This window comes from Drosophila busckii, chromosome 2L, assembly GCF_011750605.1.
Source record: "Drosophila busckii strain San Diego stock center, stock number 13000-0081.31 chromosome 2L, ASM1175060v1, whole genome shotgun sequence".
NCBI classification, from domain to species: domain Eukaryota; kingdom Metazoa; phylum Arthropoda; class Insecta; order Diptera; family Drosophilidae; genus Drosophila; species Drosophila busckii.
The window spans coordinates 11,594,293-11,615,932 of record NC_046604.1 but is presented as its reverse complement, the minus strand read 5'-3'; the positions used below and the strand labels follow the sequence as shown (position 1 = coordinate 11,615,932).

At 37.1% G+C, this 21,640-nt stretch overlaps 2 protein-coding genes across 3 annotated transcripts in view; one reads left to right on the top strand and one right to left on the bottom strand.

The window, feature by feature from the left end:
• LOC108607942 (neuroguidin) overlaps positions 1-10,481 on the top strand; it is a 41,263-nt gene extending 30,782 nt beyond the window's left edge. The window contains exons 2-4 of the mRNA XM_017999059.2: positions 9,265-9,923; positions 9,991-10,178; positions 10,241-10,481. Of these exons, the coding sequence (XP_017854548.1) occupies positions 9,265-9,923; positions 9,991-10,178; positions 10,241-10,383 (990 nt within the window). The 3' untranslated portion in view covers positions 10,384-10,481. The remainder of the gene's footprint in view (positions 1-9,264; positions 9,924-9,990; positions 10,179-10,240) is intronic.
• A 6,237-nt stretch (positions 10,482-16,718) lies between these two features.
• Positions 16,719-21,434, bottom strand: LOC108596747 (protein obstructor-E). Of its 2 annotated transcripts, XM_017982824.1 has the most exons (3): positions 21,185-21,434; positions 17,495-17,608; positions 16,719-17,437 (listed from the first exon to the last, which is right to left on the bottom strand). In XM_017982824.1, exons 1-3 carry the CDS (start codon positions 21,237-21,239, stop codon positions 16,860-16,862), a joined length of 747 nt encoding a protein of 248 aa, XP_017838313.1. In that variant the 5' UTR covers positions 21,240-21,434; the 3' UTR covers positions 16,719-16,859. The 2 variants fall into 2 exon arrangements, with proteins under 2 accessions (XP_017838313.1, XP_017838320.1); XM_017982831.2 differs by lacking the exons at positions 16,719-17,437; positions 17,495-17,608 and adding an exon at positions 17,680-18,539 and having other exon boundaries at positions 21,185-21,419.
• Positions 21,435-21,640: the final 206 nt, after the last annotated feature.

Sequence of the window (21,640 nt, the reverse complement as noted above, 5' to 3'; positions counted from 1 at the left end):
CATTTCAACTGGCGAGTCACCAAAAACTCCACTCCAAAGCTTGTTTATTTTATTGGCACGTAAATTTATGTGTAGCTATTGTTGTTGTTGTTGTTTTTATACCTATAGCCATTTGTTGTTATTGCGGGGAGTTTCCTTTCAGCATTTATTGCAATACACAATTGTATATTTGTTTGCTCTCGCGCTGTGTATATTTTTTATAAATAATATTTTTTGTTATTTGCAACAAACATACGCAGGCTATAACTGAAAACTGCGGGTTGGCCAGCCATTATATATATATGCAATATATAGCAGACATTTAGACAGTTTGAGCTGGGGGTTGGATACAATCGCAACTTGGGTGCGGGTTAACTACATCTATATATATATATATATATGTGTGATTGGCACTGAATATGACAAGCACTTCATTGGGATTATGAAATATGAGTAGCTATAAAAAAAATATAAAAAAATGCAAGCAAATGCAATTGTGTGAAATTTAAATAATAGAATACAGGCAAGTGGGGGTTGCAATATAAATATTTGCTCTAAATTGTGGCATATGCAAATAATTATTGCTATTGTTTGTTAGATTTTAGTATATAGTAGTATAAAGATTTTCAAAACAAGCCAAGACTAGGCAAAAGCAACTTGGAGCTCTTTTGAATCTTAGCCAAATCGATAAATAATTGACATAAAGTTTAATATTGTAGCTGAGACTATTACATGCTTAATATGTGCACAAAATTTAGAGTTCATTTAACCAACATAGCGTATGCGTAATCATAAAACAAACGCTGTTAATAAAGCAAAAGCTGTTGAGCTTATTAAGGCCATAGACTTATTTTCTATGCAATTAAAGCGCAGCTCAACTTAAGTGAAACTTGACAAACTTTTCAACTTGCGTCCTTGGACTTGTTTGATTTAATAGTTTGATTATTTGTTTATTTATTGTCATGTCACTCTCTCTTGTTTGCTCTTCATAATGCTGCTGCTATTGATTTCTAATAAATTTTGCTTGTCCGGCTGCCAAGCTCCATTGTCTGTGTCCCAGTTCCATTTTTAAAGCCAAGTAGAGTATTTTATGCGAAATTCGCATAGCACCTTTGACTGAGGCACAGGCTCAACTGCTGAGCCAAAGAGCAGAAAGAGAACGGAGCAGCATCATCATAGCCCAGCGTCATCAATATGCATAGGCCTGGGCGCAGTGCAAAAAAAGGCAACAACAAAAATTAAAAAGCAGAAGGAATTGTAGCTGCCATTCAGAGCTGAAGCTGAAGCTGCTGCTGCCCAGCAACAGCAACAGAGAGACAGCGAGTCGGCAGAGTCAGAGAGACTCACACACTGAACTGGGACTGGACTGGGACTGGACGCTGTCCAATTATGCCCCGCACATGCAAATGCAACGTGTGTGTTGTTCGCTCTCGCTCACACACACACTCTCTCTGTCGCTCATTCGTGCCCCTGGCAACGATTCAGCGCGCCTTGTATTGCCCGCGAGCCTGTCCAGGGGCGACAGTGCGACACGCTGAGGCCGAACACAAAACTCGGAGCCCCAAACTCTCGGCCAGGCAGCTCGCTCTGCTCTGCTCCGCTGCATGCTGTTTCAATTTGCACCCACACATGTATGTGCCACACAGACGTTGCAATCACTCAACGTGCAACGAGCCAGGCTCAGCCTCCCAGCCCCCTTCGATTATGCTGCCCCCCATTTTCCCGCTGAACCCGCATCGTTTGCTATTTTTCGCGTAACGCAACATTTTTGGCGAACTGAGCCGAATCGTTGCCCAAACCCATTCCCCCCGCCCCCCCCTCTGTTCAGCAGCTTGCTCTTTCACTCCACATCGCAGCCAGCAATGCTCCATGTCCTCGTTAGCCTCGCTTGCTGTTATTTTGCCTGCAACTCTGTCCCTTTGCTCTTTTTTTTTTTTAACTGCATGTGTGTTTTATATTTCGTTGCTGCTGTTGTGCGTTTGTTGAAACAATCGATTTATTTTCGGTTTCATTTCTGATTGGCAATATTTCATAGCAACTGCGTTCCTTTTTTTCCAGCCAGCGCATTGGCGTTCTCGCTTGCTCGCTATATAGTAAATGCTGTTCAGTTTTTTTTCTTTTGGCTTGTGTATTTGATTTTTTACTATACGTTTCGTTTCGTTTGTCTGTTTGTTTGCATTTTTAAATATTAGCAAACTGTGACATATGCAAAGAGCAGAGCGTACGCTAGAAAAAAATGCAGCAGCTAAAATTCTATGCATTTATATTTATTTAAATTAAAAGCTTATGCAAATAAGAAAATTATTTGTATGCAATTTGTCTTCTATTTACAATTGAAACTAACTATGCAAAACTTGAAATATTTATTTGAATACAAAATAATAATTCTCAATGAAAAAGCTTAGACTATATAATATAATTAATCTTTATTTCGCTATTAAAATATAAATAATGTAGCTATGCTTTTATTTTTATATATAGTAATCCACTTTAACACAACAATTAGTTTAAAATTTATTTAGCCAATTATTTCGCATTTAATCAAGTTCAACTTCCTTTTTTTCTATCCAAAAATTCCATTAAATATATTTAAGCAATATATAAATAGTTAAGCTACTTGCTTTATTTTTTGTCAACGCCTTAACAATTAGTTTAAAATATATTTAGCCAATAATTTCACATTTAATCAAGTTAATCAACTTACTTTCTAAAAAAAAATCCATTAACAATTTGCGCACTTATTTAATTCGATTTATTACTTAAAAAAAAAAACAGCCGCTGGCTAAGTACGTTGGACAAATCCATTTAATAGCCGCCAGTTTTTTTATCTGTTGACTGCTTGCGCTTTTCATTTGTATTCACATGTCCTTCAACCCCTCGCAGGTTACAGCACACTTGACCGCGCCCCTTTTGTTAATGAAAATTGCTTTTACAAAAGCAAACGCCCATTGACGCCTACAAATATGTGCGTTGCTTTGACACTTTGTTGTTGTTGTTGTGAGTTGCTTTGAAGCGACTAAAATGAAAATGAAATTGCGCAAAAAAAAACGTGCGAAAAAAAATTGAAAATTTGTTTGCGCCGTTGGCAACGCCGCGTATGCGCAACGCTGAACTCAAACCTTTGTCTGAGACACCAATTCGAGGCGGCGCGTGTGTGTGCTCAGGACTTTGAGCAGCTGTCAACTCAACGTTTGCGTCTTGTGCTGCGTTTTTTTTCCCGTTTTCTGTTTTCTGTTGTTGTCGCCACACATGTCGCCTTTGTTTACTTGTTTATTCAACAGTGTGTTGCAGCATGTGTTTCAATTATAAAGCTTAAGTTTAGACTGGGGATACATTTCTTTTAAAGCGGTACGCGCTACGTTGAGTAAATGATTTTTAGCTATAAATTAAGTTCAGTGTGGAATTTTAATTTGAATTACAAACATGGCAAATTAAATGATATTCAAATAATTAAAGTTAAACCAAAGGCTATAAAATTATATAAAAATTATTTGTGGCTTTTTGTGCTTTCATTTATAAATGTTGCATTTGTTTTGTATAAAACTAATCGAAATTGCTTGATAAATTAAATGTAAAAAAATTAACCAATGAAATAATAAATTACTATAATCTCTAAACTTTAATCTCAACTCATTGCGCATTTTATTTCAATTGTTGCTAACATGAGTATATAACAAAATATTTAACAACTGCAGCAAATACGTTTAAGTTCTTTTAAAGTATTTTTTCGCATTTTTTCTCGCTATATATAAAATGTACATCAAACAATTGTAAGCTGCTCGCTCCACGTCGACGTCAAATACAAGCGGAGATTATATTTATTTTTTTATTTTTAGCTGCCATTTGTATAGAACAGCGGCTCTAATCTCGCTCTATGCATGCGGGGCATACGTTATTCATTTAAAAACAAAACTGCGCAGTTTCCACGCCCACAGCCCCCCAGCCCGCCCAGCTGCACTCGCTTGCCTATGCAGCATTTATATATCGCATGCTCTTTTGTCTGCGTGTATTTTATAATTATTTGTGTTTTTTTGTTTGCTATGGGCAAGCCAATTATTTAAATAAATAATTGTACACAGTGCAGCACCAAATTGAAAATTGCCAAAAATGCCAATTGAAGCGCTCGGGCGCGCTCTCTCTCTCTCTCTCTCTCTAGCTGCAATGCAATGTTGCATGAAATATGCAATTATATAAGTACATATAGTATATATACAGATAAAAGTATATAGCATATGCATATGTCTATATAGACAGTAAAATGTTTGTTGCATTTGCATATTGCGCGACCACAAAAGTTTCATTTCCGTTCAATGCGCGCACCTAACAGCAAAACCCTAAGCCACCCACCCCACTCCCACACTTGCACCAGGCCAACAAATAAAATGACATAAACAGCGCCAAATGTCAACAATATTTTCGTTAGCCGCCAGCTCAGGCAAATGTGAATTTATAATTAGGGGCGGCGTCTGTGACAAGTTCCGCAAAGCTAATTCGCTGCAAATGCGCAACAAAATGGGGCATAGCAGGCTGTGGGATAAAGAAAAGGATTTAATATAAAAAGTATTTCTATTAACGCAGCTTAATTTTATGCTTTGGCATTCATTTTTGCAGCCACTAAAGTAATTTATTTGTTTTAAAAAAGTTCTCAAGTCAGTTTTCATGCTTTGGTCAATAAATTGTTTTTACAGAAACATTTAACCTTAAGTTTATGTTAAAATAAATAATTTGTAATTTTTTTTGTTTACAGAATATATAAATGAGTTTCTTTTAAAATACTTATTAGTTCCCACTCTCGATTTCAATTAAGTCTCTGTAAATTTTATTGTTGCCTACGCTTAGGCGCAACATTTGTGCTTACTCGAATAACAACTTAAAGTTTCTAATACAAAAAACTTGGAGCTTTTTAAGCTAGAGTTACAACTCTGGCAGCTTTAGAGCTGTGGCTTCATTATATACGGTTAGTGCCCATGATGTTGCTGTGCTGCTGGCCTGCGCCTCTGCCTATAAACACTAATCAATATTTCGGTTATTGGCTATGCGGCTATAACAAGCCAAACAGCAACAAGAGCAACAACAACGAGGAGATGTTACACGCAACGCTGCATAAATTTCCGAGTCAAGCTGGAGTTGGAGTTAAGGCTGGGCGAGTGCGGGCCGTTTTTCGTAGCTGCTGCATGCTGCGGTTAACAGTCGCGTATTTCTTCATCAGCCGTGCAGCGCTGCGGCCGCCAAACATTGCGCCCAACCAACACTTGCAGCTCCAACTACACAGACACAAACACATAACGGCGCTTGCATAGTTACATGTGTTAGTGTAGACCAGAGTTTGGTTATTTACCACTCAACAGCCACCACCCAACAGCCACCACCCACCACCCACAGCTAACTGCTAACCCATCATCATCATCATTGCAGCCTCTGCGTTTGCCACGCCCATATTGACGTTGCCTCGCTGGTTTTACGTTAATTTGCACAATTTTTGAGTTATGTCAATCGATTTCTAATGGCCGACGCGCAAAACCAACGCCCAATCCCCACCCCCAGCCACACCCCACTCATAGTTCGGGTTGCTGTCCGCTTTGGCGCTCAATTTGCAGTTTTATAATTGAAACAAGTGCTGCCTCTTGGGGCTTTGCCCGTGCTGCCAGTTTGAAGTCGCAGCCTGAGCGACAGTGCACTGTTAACTTTTACTTTGATCTGTTAGCAGACAAGTGAAAGTCGCTTTAGACAGCTCAGTGACAAAAAGAAAGCTATAGCGTATATACATATGTTGTTGATCAGCCGCGAAATTTATAGAAGCCCAAAACTTGTAGTTAAATAAAATGGAAATACAACATTATATATATATATATATATTATATATATTTTTTATAAATCTTGTACACTTATTTATTTATTTATTTAGACACTTACTTTACTTTACACTCTTAAAATGCTAAGTAAAATTGTCTAAATTTTGTTTTAATTAATGCCAAAAGTTTATTTTATTCTTCACAATTTTTACATTTATTTAGCCATTGATTGCTAATTTATGCATATTGCTTTAATTATGTTAATACAAAATGTAAATTGCTTTATTATTTATACAAATAATGTTAGCAACAATAAAAACATAATTGTTGCTATATACTGCAATAACAATTTCGGCGCTTAAGGTGAGCAGTTCTCTCATTGGCCAATACCAATGGCTGTTGCCACCTCTGAACAAGTTGTGCACATAACACACACACACGCACACACACACATGTATAGGCCTATAAATAAACAATACAATGCATGTGCAATTATCACAACGCAGCGCGCGTATTTATTTATGTTGTTAATTCCCGAAAAAACAAAAATCAACCAAAATCACAAAAAAAAAATAACAGCGAACATTTTCATATAATTGTAGAAATGCATGTTGATGATAATTGCAACTGCGCAAATTTGCTGAAAATGCAAATGCAAGCCACAGACGAGGAGGGGAGGGGGAGCAGCAAATGTTGTCATTAAAATTCGCTGAAATTGTTTGTATGGGGGGGTAAAAGTGCAACGGGCTGGGATGGAAATTTTCATAACCTGGCGCTGTCTCTGGCTCTGAAAATGAAATGCATTTCGAATTTTGTTCGTTGCATAAATTATGAGCACTCATGACTAAGTGATGTGCCGTGTGTGCGTTTGAAAATTGAGTAGAGTATGCAAAATAAATTAAATTAATAAATTAAAGGATTATAATGAAAATTTATAGCAAACTTGAACCAAGCGCAAGCTAAAAATAGTTGAAAAGCGAGACAGCAATAGACAGACACAAACACACACACACACACATGCATACATAAAGCAGTTGCATATTGAATTGAATTCGAATTTCGTTGCCTACTTATTTGGGGGTAGGGTCAGGAGTATGAAGCGAACGCTGCCGCACACATAAAATGCATTTGCCGAAAATAACGGTTAATGCAAATGCAAACGCGACAACAGGCAATGCGATAAGCAACAACAAAATATTTCAACATGCATATTTGTTGTTGTTGTTGTTGCTGTTGCTGTTGTTGCCAGTCTCGTTGCATTTGCAAATTAAACAAAAAGTGCAACGAATTTTAAATCATTTGGCACAAAAGCTAATAGACTGTGGCCAAGTGGGTGGCGCTGTTTGGGCTTGCGTTCGAGTGTTTTGGCTTGTTGTAATTGCCATTGGCAGCTTTATATTAGTGCGCGCGCTGTTGTTGTTGTTGTTGTTGTTTATGTTGCTGTTGCTGTTGCTCTTGCAGCATTATAATAGGTTCTCGTTAGTTACGCCTGATGTGTTGTTGGGGGGCTGCGGTTTGCTTTGGGCTAGTTGCCATCATATGTTTGTTACATGCATATGTATATAAGCGACCAGCTATTGATGTTATTGTTGTTACTGCTGTTTATTGCTGTTGCCTGGCGGATTTTATTCAACGCAACTGTCTCACTCTCTCTCTAGTTCGAGTGCGTGTCAGCGGCTTAATTGTGAAACGCACATGGCAGAGCGAGAGCTTATAACGCGACAATAACATTTAGGATCCAACTTGATTTTGCGCATGGCTTTATAATGCGCATATAGCACATATAAAAATAATATGCGTTTGACTTTTGTGCTGCCAAAATGTCATGTAGCTTAGCCAAAGAGCATTAAAGTTACTGCAAAGCGATCAAGAGTTTAATAACAGTAGCTAAAGTATAAGCTAAGCATAAGAGTAAAGCAAATTATTTACTTAACACTAACAGTCCGCATGTGACTTTAAGACATTTTTATAACATATTAATATATTGATTGCTTATTAATATGTTTGAGCTTTAGCAAAGGCCTTTGTTGTTATTATAATTGCCAAGAATTTTTACTTCAACATTTATTATCTAAGGCAAATAAAAGATGTTTAAGCAGCAGATCGGCTCATAGCTAGCTATTTCCTTGGCTATATAAAAATGTATAATTATATTTAAATAACAAATAACTGCTAACATATTCACATACATTCTATTGTATTATATTATAACTAAAGTATATCTAAATACAAATTTTCTAAAGAATAGTTTTCATTTATAATTGTGGCTCTCTTCAAATTTGCATATGCTTTACCTAATATTATTTCTAAGTTCTTTAAGCTACTTGAACTATGGAATCCACATCTGAACATTAAAGTTGGCTATGGCTTAGCTAAAGTATTAGGCTGTATTAGGCTTATAATTTCTAATTAAAGCGCACATACAATTTGAATTTGAATTTTTGAAAATCAACTTTGTTTTTATATGCGCAACTAACATTTTCATAGACAATAGAAATCCATCCCCCTCCCCCGCACTTAATTTAGCCATGAGTTAAGCGCATTTGTCTGTTTGTCGCTGCAATGCAATTAAAAAATAAAATAATGAAAATGCAAATTGTTGGGCATAAAATCGAGCGAGTTAACTAACCACAAGCATGGTTATCAAAATGATTATTTTGTAAATTGCATTGTAACAAAAATTGGCTAAAATTTGCAGCTGTCACCGCAGCAACAAAACCAAACAAGCCAAATAAAAAAAAATACAATATATAATGCAAACATTTTGCAATTAATCTCTAAAATATGCGATGCAGGCAGGCGCAGAGGCCACGCCCACACGACATTATAAATATTAATTGAAAATAAATGCAGCATAAGCTGCGGCGGTCAAAAGGCAGTCAGCGTAGCAGAGCGGGCGCGCGGGGGGGGGAGTGGCACACACACACAGGCCGTGGCCAAAAATGCTGTAAAATGCAAATAATTAAATGGCAACCAATAAAATATGCAAATGAGTTGTGCGGTGTCGCAAACACACACAAAATGGACAGGCAGACAGACAGACAGACACACATAGGGGATATAGAATATAGCGAGCAGGCTCTGTGTGTGTGTGTGTGTGTGTGTCATTTCATATACTAAACAACTTATTCGCATATTTGCGTAACAAATTTAATTTCCTCTAGCACGAAAAATAAAATCAGCTTTTTAAAAATAATGTGCGAGCGAGAGCTGGCGCCAGCTTTTGACGCTGATTGGCTAACAAACTGTATATTGTGTATAAACATTTGTGATTATTGCAGACCCGAGCATAATTAGTTGCAGCTGTACATAAATTTATATACAAAGTCGACGCTGGCATATGAATTTTAAACAAATAATGAATTGTGCGCTGCAGTTGACCACAAACTGTTGCAACAAATGGTGCTGGTAGGCAAAAGTATTAGACATGAACTTAGAACTTAAGCTACAAATGTAATAAAATATAAATTAATGCTTTGCTTTCGTCTTGCAGGCGCTGGACTATGATTGCGAGGTGCAGGGTCAGCAGGATATACCGCAGGCCATACAGCTGCTGGGCGAGATGAACAGCAATGTGAAGCAGGTGACGGATTTGGTTGAGGGCATGCTGCAGCGCGTGAAGCGCGGCGAGCTGACCACAGAGTATGGGCTAAGCTTTCTCGAAGTGAAGTATCACATGCTGCTCGATTATCTTATTAATCTGACGTATGTGGTGCTGCGCAAATGCTCGGGCGAAACCATTGAGGGTGATCCGTCGATTGAGCGCTTGATTGAAATACGCACTGTGCTGGAGAAGATACGGCCCATAGACTACAAGCTGCGCTATCAGATCGATAAGCTTGTTAAGACGGCCACCACTGGCGTCTCCAGCAGCACAGATCCCATTTTGTATAAGCCCAATCCGGAGGATATGCTAAGCGCTGCAGGCGCAGAGCATGCAGAGCAAGATGACGATGATAGCGATGAACACGATGATGATGAGGATGAGGATGAAGCTGCTGGCGCTGCGAAAAAGCCACGCAAAGCAGCTACAGCTGGCAACACAGGCGTCTATGTGCCGCCACGCATTAAGCCAGTTTACTATGATGGCGATGAGCGTGATGCAGACAAGGAGAAGAAGGCCATGGAGCGTGCCAAGAAGCGCGCCATAACGTAAGCCCCACAAAATGCACTTGACTTGAGCTTTGGTTTTTATGCTGCTTTGCTTTTTATTTTGTAGTACATCCATGCTGCAGGACTTGAAGGAAGAGTATTTGGATGTGCCCACTGAGCTGTCGTCGGGCTCGCGTGCTCAGCAGCTGCTGTCGCAAACGGCAAAAGAGAAACAGGAATACGAGGAGACCTACTTGATGCGTCTGCCCGTAACCAAAGCGGAGAAGCATCGTCAACGCAAGCTCACTACATTGGGTACGCCTTGCGCGCACACATTTGATTAGCATATTTAATTAATTTTTATTTTTATTTGCCAGGCACTCTTGGTGATGAAATTCTAGGCGAGATTAGCCGCGAATCGGCGCTGCGTGGCGATGGCGCTAGCAAAAAACGCAAGTTGGCCAAAACACGCGGCGGCAAGGGCAAGAAACGTGGCGGCAAAAAGCGAAAGTTCCATTAATGCCCAAGCAGCACCAGCAGCAGCAGCAGCTGATTCCATTTAGTGGCCAACATTTTCTACTTTGATTTTTCAATTAACTTCCAATTGTTTTTTTCAAATTTCAATCATTGTGTTTACCATTTAATATTAAGTTTTTTTTATTGCATTTAGCTTTAATTCAGTTTTGTTTACACACTCAACTCTTTAATTTGTATTAAAGTTTTTTATGCTTTAACTAACGTTTTGTTTTATTTACACATTTTGTTATGTTTTGATGATGAGCGTTGAGCTATGAAGTAAGTGAAAGTTGCGCATTGTAAACTGCATAAAATTTAGGCCACAAAATTAAGCACCTTAATTATTTTGAGCAAATGCATAAATTAAAATCTAAAAACTAAAAACGAAATTCAAAATTATATACTACCAAAATGAACTTTATTAAGAACGAAAAATTATGATGTCTAGTGTATGAATAAACAAAATTCCATTTAAAACGTAACATTTAAGGCACAGCAAAAATACAAAAATATAAATACATTTCGTTGTTTTTAGGAGTACAAAAATCAAATTCAAAAATTAACTTTTGGCGTTTAAAGCGAATGAAAATATAAAAAGAAAAACTCTTTAGGCTGCTTATGATATGCTTTTAATTTGTTCAACTAAACTCGAGCAACAAAATTCCAAAAACAAACCAAAATGCAGAAATACAAAATCGAAAATTGTAGAAAACTGTACAAATCTAAACAAAGTGAAATACAAAATCAAGCAGTTGCCTTAACAAAAAGTAAACAAAACAAACAGAGACCGGTTATACACTAAGAAAATTAAACACACACACACAAACAAACAAAGAAAAAATCGCATTTGACAACAAATTTTTATGTTGGCATAGTCAAAACATTATATAGCATATGATAAACATAAGCCCCACCCAAAAGTTAAGGGATAAAAACCAAAACAAAAACGTATAAAAAGAAAAACAAAAACTAAAAGTTATTCTGTTTCAGGCCGTAACTTAAGTTTGTAACTTAAAAACAAATACTGAAGCGAAAAAACTCCTAAAAACAACTGAATTTAGACACAAAATTTTATATATTTACTATACAATACAACATATAAATTAAAAACTAAATTTAAGCAACCATTTTGACTAAACCAAAACGATGCAAATTTAGCGTACGTCCAAGTGAAAGTAAAAATTTTAAATTTAGAGAAACGATTAAAACAAAAACTTAGCAGTTTATGAGCAGCGCATATGGAATGGAGGAAAATATAATATAATATTATTACTATTAAATGTAAAAACAAAAAACCAAAAAAAAAAAAAATACAAGAATATATTGAAAAAAATAAAAACAAAAGAGAACTAGCATTAAGTTAAGTACATTAAACAAGCAAGCAAACTTTTGGCTTTCACAACCAACTTTTGACTACGATAAAAATCATTGAGAATTTTTCAAAATTTTGCACTTGCACCACACACACTCGATGTTGGTGGCGGTGGCAAGCAAACAAATGTTTTTTGGCTATAAACTTTAAAATGAGTAAGCTCAAGTAAGGCAGACAGATGATAACAGATGAAACAAAAATTACCACATAAATGCAATAGAACACGAAATTATTTACAGGCAGAGCAACAATTAAACATTGAACACTTTTGTTTTTGTAATGCAATTAAATAAATTAATTTAATTAATTTATTTACGTTGAAAAGCTGAAAGACTGAATATGTTAATTGAAAACAAAAATATATTTAACGAAAAAAACGACGACGACGAGAGAATAAAGAAACTAAAATAAAGCAACGCATGGAGTACGAAAACAAATTGTAAAACTTTTCTCAAAGCAAAGAAAACGAAAACGTATGTGAATCTTAAATAATTTTAATAGCCGAATTTCTAGCACAAATTGTAACAATTAAAAGCAAGCTTATGATTTCTCAATTAATTTAATTACAATTATCATTTTCAAAAGTCTCCTTTCTCAAAGCCAAAACGAAAGTAAATTATTATTTTTGATTAAATTGTGTGTCGAAACTCAGATGGAACAGATAGCAAGGGAGAGAGGGAGAGCAGTAAAGAGAAGTAAAACTATACAAAAGTTACAGGAGAATGTTGAAAGAGTATATTGCAAACAATGTAAACAAAACAAAGTGAATCAACCAAACAAAAGTCGCCTTAGCCAAGCACCACAAACAAAATGAAACAAAAACACAAAACAAAAGAAAATTTGTAAAACCATAAAATATAAAACCTACTACTAACTAAATGCCACTAAACAAAATACTTAAACGTAAAATATGCATTATTTGTTATAATTAAACAATTGAAAACCAACACAACAACACACGCATGCAAACAAAATAGTTCAAAACGAAAGCTCAACAAACAGAATTTTAAATGTAATTTAATTTTTATAGCCAAAAATGAAAAGTAAAGATCAGACGATCGTTTAGTTTAAGCAATTCAAGTGGAAAACAATTTCAATTGGTTTACTGAGCAACAAAATTCGAGCTTAATATTTATTTAAAACACAGAAAATACATCAACTTGTAAACTTTAGTTTCACTACACGGAAATTGTTTTAAACAAAGTTCAAGCTTCAAGTTGAGGTCGAGTTTGAAAACAAAAATGTGTGGTAAAAGATTGGTGTGCATGTAAAGTTAATAATAATTCGCAAACTAATCTATCAGTAAATAATAATTATAACAATAAGCAGCTAATATAAATTAACTATTAAACTAAAAATGAAAAGATGGATTATATAATAACAAATAAAAATTTAAACTCTAAAAACTACAAAGTCTATGGGACTTTTATTATCAAAGCATTGATCATATGAGAATTGCATTGGTATTTGATAGTCAATCCCAAAATATCGAAAATCTTACAACTTCTACATTTTAATGCAGTTTTGTTAAGATACAGCGTACGAGTGCAACAAGGAATGAAACTCTGAAATCGAAGGCCATTTCGCTAAATTACAGCCTCAGAAAAATTGATATTTCACAAAAATTTTTCTTGTTTGTTCACTATTTTGTTCATAACTTCGCCAAATAATTTTTGTATCATACACTTGTATACTCATTTTAATTGTGCTTTCCACGCCAACATTTTGACGTACAAAGCATTTGGATCGGATTTTTTTTAGCCGAGTTATAGCTCTGCAAAGTTTGAAATTAAACAAAAAGTTACTCTTCAGCATTGGTTTTGTTGCCATAACTATGTCATAAACAATTTTATTTTTCTGAGCTATAAAAGAAAAATGCCACAATATCTCATTGGTAAATTAAGCTTGAAACACTGTCTGTGCGATTTTTTTTTGCTAGATATTAGCCTCTTCAAAGTTAGAAAGTGATAAGAAATGAAGACCGCATCATTTTTGGCAAAAATTTACAGGGGTTACATCAAGTTTTTCCAAAATATCGAAAATCTTAGATTTTCCAAATTTGAATGCAGTTTATTCTTATGCATCTCACGAGTCTAACAAGGCATAAAGCTCCGAAATCGGACGACATTTCGCTAATTACGGCTTATCAAAATGCGATTTTTCACAAAAATTGCTTGTTTGTTTACATTTTGCTTCATAATATGACCAAATAATTTTATATTATCACTCTGACAACTCCATTTTTGATTGGTGCTTCCACTTGCCAACATTTTTGATGTACAAAGCATTGGATCGGACCTTTTTCAGCCGAGTTATAGTCTGCAAAAGTAAAATTAAAAAAAAAAGTTACTCTTCAGCATTGGTTTTGTGGCCATAACTATGTCATAAACAATTTTTATCTATCGAAACAACACATATGTTTATTGTATCCTCATGAGTAAATTAAGCTTTGGAGAACACTCTGAGCGATTTTTTTGCTGAGATTATAGCCTCTCAAAGTTAGAAAATGATAAGAAATGAAGACGGCATCATTTTGGCAAAAATTTACAGGGCTTACATCACGTTTTTTTGCCCAAAATATCGAAAATCGTAGACTCAAGTTTGAATGCAGTTCTATTCTTATGCATCTCACGAGTCCTAACAAGGCATAAAGCTCCGAAATCGGACGACATTTCGCCTGAGTACGGCTTATCAAAATGGATTTTTCACAAAAAGTTTGTCTTGTTTGTTGTACTATTTGCTCATAACTTCGCAAATATATTGTTAGCCAGTTATCTTTGACACCTATTTTATTTGTGTTATCCATGCCCTAAAATTAATGGTATAAGTCAGTTCATGGAATTTTTTCGCTGAATAAGGAGCCTCGTCAAAGTTTGAAGAACGCCAAGCTTTGTAATTGATTTGTAACAACTTTTGTTATTGAATGAACTCTTGTGTTCCATTAATGGGAGGCGGCGTTTCTCTTATATACATTCTGTGATAACGTGCTGATATATCATATACATAGGCTAGTTAAGCATATGAATGCAGGCAGCACACAATATGCAGGCTTAGAGCTAGTCAAGCAAATGACATCCATGCCATACCCTATATCTAGAAGAATGTAAGTCATTCATCTGCATCTACATCTTTATTCTTATCAAAAAACATGTTACAATTATTGTATTTTATTTACAGCTTGCGCTGCATGAGGACAACGTCATGGACAATAGCTGCGGCGCCTCTCCAGCTTCTCTCCACTAATGGAAGTGCTTACTGCAACGGAAGTCACCGCTTCACATCAGTCGACAACAATGATTATCTTTGCTGCTTCGAACGGATCCTGAAGCAACTTTAACTTTACTTATCTGTATTTATTTTACCTTTACGTTAATTTTTGTACTATAATACAATTGATATTACTTTTATATAATTAAGCACTTTGTTCACTGCCAAATAATTACTATTATTTTAGTTAATTTATATAATATATATATAATTTATACATTGTATATTGTATTGTATATACATATATTTATTTCAATAAAATACTAAGCAAAAACAAAATAAATATGTGTTCATTATTTGTAGAGAGAAGAAAGGATTATTTATTGTTGATTGCGTATGCGCTCCATCTTCCGCTTTTGTTAGAATGCACGCTCTTTATAGATCTTCATGACTAGGACTGTCTGGATAAATACGAACAACAATAACAAGCATTACTTACCTTACCTGTTGCATCCATCACACTTACCTTCGCCGAAGCCGCAAGTTTAACTTAGTTCTTTTTAAATTGTAATTGCTTTTATTTATGATTCCGTTGTTCGAGAGTAGAGCTCAAAGCTGAAATAAAACATCATTTGTAAGTTAAAATTGAATAAAACAATACAGAGCTCTGCAGCATTTGTTTTTACAATCTGGTCAAAAATTCGTTCGATTCTTAATACGTTACTGCTGCATGCTTGTTTAGATGCTAAAAAATCACAAATTAAATCAATTATTTTTGAATTTTAGGCATGAAATACTAAAATCGGAAGCAATTTCGCTGAGTTACAGCTTATCAAAGCTTGATAGTCCACAGAAATTTGGCATGTTTGTTCACTATTTTTGCCAAATAATTTTTATATTGTACAAGTGTACTTTTATTTTAATTTTGTATTCAATACCAACATAAAATTGTGTAAAACAGTTCAATCGGATTTTTTTTGGAAGAGTTATAGCTTCTCAAAGCTTGAAATTAAACAAATAGTAGGTCTGCTGTGTTGGTTTTATTGCCATAATTTTGTCAAAACAATTTTTTTATTGATCAAAGTTAACAGCATATGTTTATTTACAATCTCTTGAGTGAATTAGGCTAAAGCTCTCTTCAATCCGATTTTTTTTTGCTGGAGATATAGCCTCGCAAAGTTAGAAAGTGATACGAAATGAAGACGGGCATCATTTTTGACAAAAATTTAAAGGGGTTACATCACGTTTTTTGCCAAAATATCGAAAATTCCAAATTTAAATGCAGTTTCATTCTCATGCATTTTATGAATATAAAGATGCAAGAAACTTTAAAATTGGTCTCGATTTCGCTGAGTTACAGCCTATCAAAGTTGGAAATTTCTCAAAAAGTCGCGTTGTTTGTTTAGTATTTTGCTTATAAATTGGCGAAATAATTTTGTACAGCATAAATGCTTGCACATATTTGAATTGTATTTACAATACCAACACAAGCTGGTATTAGGCAGTTCAATCGGATTTTTTTTAGCTGAGTAGCTAGGTTCTCAAAGCTTGAAATACTCAAACTTTGGGTATTGATGTAACTACGTTTTGCTATTGATGTAACTCCAACTGCCTGTCAAAGAGACAATACTTACCCTACTCAACCTGTTCATGCAGCATGCTTTCCTTAGCTACATCAGCCAACGAACGAAGCCACTTCAACCTGAACTTAGTTCTTTTTAAATGAAAGACTATTGCGTTTGATTTTTTGTTGTACTTTATTTGTAGTAGGAAATATTTATTTAAATGAAAGCAGGCAAACAATAATTGATAATTTACACATACTATACATAGTTATATATCTCTGGCAGCGTCTGCTATAAGCCTCCAACAGGCTGCTGGCCTAGACGGCTGGCCCAGGATTACAGCAAGGCTTGGCCCAGCACGGGCAGAGTGCGCTCAGCCTTCAGCTTTTGCTTCTCCTTGAGCAGGGCATAGCACTCGGGCACCTTGTTGTAAAAGTCGCAGAGCTTGCTCTGGGCATTGAAGGCCAGATACTTGCCGCAGTTATAGAGACGTGGATGGCCATTGACGCAGACAAAGTATTTCTTGCAGGTCTGTGGATGGCGATAGTAGCGCAGCTCACCCTCGGGGCTGACATCAACCTCGGGCGAAATGCCATCGACCAGCTCGGGGGCGGGGCAATTGAAGCCCAAATAAGCTTCAGCATTGCAGCTGGCGACTAGATCGGGCCAATCGCACTGGTAGGTCTCCTCGTTGAAGGCCAAACCTTCTGGGCACTTGGTAATGCTGGCCACGCCATGAGCGCAGTTGCGATAGACGCCGCACTTGGCGGCATCGCCGTTGGGATAGAAGCCAAACTGGCGTGGGCACTCGTCAGTGCCGTTGGCGGGCTGCAGACGCGCGCGCTCCTTGCAAGTGGAGTAGGGCGCATAGGTGCACTCACCTGTGGCCTTGGTGCGCTGATGGAACAGCAGACCTTAGAAAATAAAAGCATATTTAATTTAATTTCAAACTGTTGTTATTGCTGTCTTACCATCTGGGCAAAGCTTGGGCGTTGCCACGCCCTCCAGGCACTCTGTGTAGGCATCACACTGATCGCCAGCTGCGAAGCGTCCATTGGGCACGGGACAATCAGGTGAAGCCAGAGCTGCAAGCATAAATGATTACAATTTTAATGAATGCAAATTATGGACGCACTTAGCTTAGCTTAAACGAAAGACTTGCACAACGAACTTGTTTTGAGTTTAGCAAAAGATTTTATTGTAACGGCATTGCAACAATTGTATGGCGCCACGCCCATTTTTAACTACAGACTAGATAACTCGAGCAATTCTTTACAAAAATCTGCAACTTCTACAACGCAATTGGCCAAATGTTGGATAATGAGGCTTAGTTCTTAACGCGACGCTCCTTGGCGGCATTCAGGCGCGCGGCCTTGATCTGAGCGCCCTTCTCGATTATGTCCGCACTGCAGTTGGGCACATTCTCGATATCGTCGCACTGCTTGGTCTCCTGGTTGAAGGCCTGATCCTCGCCGCAGCCAATGCGACGTGGGCGTCCCTCAATGCAAATGAAGTACAGCTGGCAATTGTCTGGCGAGGCATGGAAGGTGTAGTCCTGCTCCTGCTCGCCGAGCAGCTCGGAACGTTGAGCTGGTGCTGGGCAACGGAAGCCCAGGAAAGCTTCAGCATCGCAGCCTTCGACCTGATCGGGCCAGTCGCACTTGTAGGTTGCTGGATTCCAGGCCAAGCCGACGGGACAATCAAACACAAAGCCGCGTCCGGCGGCGCAGTTCATGAACTGTCCGCAGTGGCTGGCATCGCCCATCCGATAGTAGCCGAACTGATGTGGGCACTCGTCCGTGGGCTGCGCCGACTGCAGACGAGCCGAGGGCTCTGTGCACTCCACATCGATGGGATAGCCGCAAGGATAGCCCGTCGACTTCTCATTGTACAGCAGACCGTCCGGGCAGAGCATCTCCTCGGCTACGCCATCGCGGCACTGAATGTACGCATCGCACGAGCCGGACACGGGCGCTGTGCCGTTCGCTTCACGGCAGGCTCCGCCAGCGGCAGAAGCTGCAATAGAGTTAGCACAATTGGTTTTGGGTGTTAATAGGATCGGGCTTTGGGAAACGGTACGCGCTTACCTCTAATGATTTATGATGCGAACCTCACACTGCGCGCGCACGCCTCAAACAACAAATGAACAACTTGAGCAACTTGAACAACTTGAACAACACAAATACATTTAGTAAACAATAAGCAAAAAGCCCCAGACGCGTGACCGTCGCCTCCATTAGCGTTACAGACGCTACAGCGCTTCATAGTTTTAAATTATTGTGACGCTTGAAATTTATTTAATGAGTTTGCGTGCAAGACGCGTCAACATTTTCATAATTAGGCACACTCCCCGTTTGTTGAACTCGCGTGGGCTTGCTTGGGGGTTTTTTGAATGTTTTGTTACACGAAATATATTTACTGCTTAATTTATATAGCTAACTGAAGTTAAAGTATTTAAAAATATAAACACAACATTTATACTTCTTTAGTTTATGCCAGTTTCAGGCTTTGAGCAGCTGCAACTCAGCGAAAAAAAATCGTAACTAAAAGTGTTAAGGCTTTATTTACTCGCAAGAATCTTCATAAACATTTGCTGTTGTGTTTGATCAATGAAAAAAATTATTTGGCAAAGTTATGCCAATAAAAAAATTACTTTTTGTTGAATTACCGCCTTTGAGAGGCTATAGCTCGTCTAAACAAATTTGATTAAGCTGTTATATACCATTTAATGTAAGCGTGGTAAACATAATTCAAATAGGCATAACATGTTTGCTTTAAAAAATTATTTGGCGAAGTTATGAACAAAAGACTAAACAAACAGGACAAATTTCTGTCAAATACCAAACTTTGATAAGTTGTAACTCAGCGAAATGGCGACCAAGTTTAAAGTTTCTTGCATCTTTATATTATACTGATAAAATGCATGAGAATGAAACTGCATTTAAATTTGGAATTTAGAATTATTTTGGCAAAAAACGTGATGTAACCCCTTTAAATTTTTGCCAAAAATCGACAAATTTAATCCTAAATTTAATGATGCAACTTTCTTTTTGGCTTTATAAAAAAAACTTTATTTTTGGCATAAAACAGTAAAGCATTGAACAATCGGATAAGAATTGAGCAAGATATGCAATATTGTATTGAGCTCTATGCAGCAAAATAATAATAAAACTGAAAAGAACTGCAATTAAAAAAGTACTGAATTCATTTTAAATATAAAAGCTCAATTTGAATTGGCTAAGACCAAACGATATTATAAAACTGAATAATATGGCGAAGGAAAGTAGGGCGGATACATAAGGTAAGTAAGGTAAGTATATATTCAAATTAAATTAAAACGAAAGGTGTCTTTAGCATTATGACGAGCATAAAATAGAACAACAAAAGTCCGTGCTACTGTTCAATTTGGTTATATGTTGAGCTACAGTCTGCTACAATGAAAGTTGTAGTACAAATTCTAATCAAAGGCGACTTATTAATGAATAATATGCCCAACAGCTTCCCACGCAACGCAATTCACAGCTAGTATAACACACAATTCCCTTCATTTCGATGCACCACAAATGGACAGCATCATTGCTTTAAATTGATTTGAAGCAGCCAAACCAATAAGAAACGAAAACAAATAACCACGACACAAAAAAAAAGAAGCAGCAACTGAATGCAAAAGCACTCAAAGGTCACAGCAAGCAGCTGCGGCGGCGACTGCGTTGTTATTGAGATTGAGATTGACAACGAGCGAGCTTAAGTCGCTGCTCTGAGCTCTGAGGCTGGCAAACAAGTTTCGTTGGACCACAATGGACGCGCGGTTGGTAGCGCTTCGCTTCGGTTATGTAATATTGATTTAGCTTACTAATATTTTTTACCACGCGGCGTGTGAATTTATTTTGAAAGAGCTGCGCACTGACCTTGAAATACTTATAAGAGATGCGCAGCATTTTAAGCTATTAAGTGCAGTTGGATTGGCGGAAATTCATTTAAGTTTAAGTGAGATTTTTAATGCGATTTCCTGGTATTGTTGAGCAACCAACTGCAACCGAATTTATGCTGCTGCTGCTGCTGCTCTGAGCTCTGAGCGTTGCCTAATTGCCAACAATGACACAGCGCGTTCAGCTGCATTAACGTCATGTAATTGGCCAGCTAAAGAAATATGTGAGTGCCGTGTGGGATTTCTTTGGGGGCTAAGACAGCAGCTAGGCGTTGTTTGAAATTTTTAATTGTGGCGCCTACAAATTAGTTGCAATGTTTGCAAGAGCGTGGGAGCTTTCAGTTTTATATAAATATTTGTTGCTACAAAACATTTGAAAGTAAACTGCACACATATAAAAAAAAAGCAATGATTAGCTTAATTAACAACGCTTAAATATTTTTGCAAACTTTATACAAAGCAAGTTTTTTATTTGCCCATTATATAATTCGCATTATTTCTAGTTTAACCTGCTTTAAAAACAATAAACACTTGACATTTCAAAAGTCTATGCATATATAAATTTAATAAACTTTTTGGCACTCGAATTTTCGATCATAAGCACATTAACAATAGATGAATGAATAAACACTTAAAGTTTAACTGTACCCAGGCACCAAATTTATTAAATACATGCACTTGTTTTATTTGAGCAACAACAAGTTTGCTGTCCAAGTCTTTTGTTTGTACTAACCTAAAGAGCCAAACATGGCGATGCACACTATAGCACTAAATATGATCTTAGCCATTGTATATTGATTTGTTATCCTTTTGTAGGTATAGTCCTTGCGCACTAGAATTTCGTTTCAAAGAGAGCGCGTTGTTCAGCCGACAAGCGAACAATTCCAACTGTTTTGCGATAGATACAAAACGCAGATCTTAACTGGTAAAATGGCAAACGACGACGTCAACTCGACGACAGCGGCTGCGGCGGCGGCGGCCACCAAAAGCTGATGAGCCAAAGCTATAGCGTATGTTGCTGATCTTCTGCTGCTTTAGTTACGTGTGCGTCTGCGACAGCAACAGCAACAATAACGACGCCGCTCGCTTTGGTGGTGGCTGTTGCAATAAAAAGTAAACATGTTAATAAATAAGCAAAGCACGGCAACGGCAACGGCAACGGCAACCGGCCGCTTCTAAAGCCACAAAG

Excerpts from the sequence above, each read along its gene's own strand:
- LOC108596747 (XM_017982824.1), bottom strand. The coding sequence starts at position 21,239 with ATGGCTAAGATCATATTTAGTGCTATAGTGTGCATCGCCATGTTTGGC. Across the intron at positions 17,609-21,184 it reads CGCCATGTTTGGCTCTTTAG|CTCTGGCTTCACCTGATTGT; the intron begins GTTAGTACAAAC and ends TTATGCTTGCAG. Across the intron at positions 17,438-17,494 it reads GCCCAAGCTTTGCCCAGATG|GTCTGCTGTTCCATCAGCGC; the intron begins GTAAGACAGCAA and ends TTATTTTCTAAG.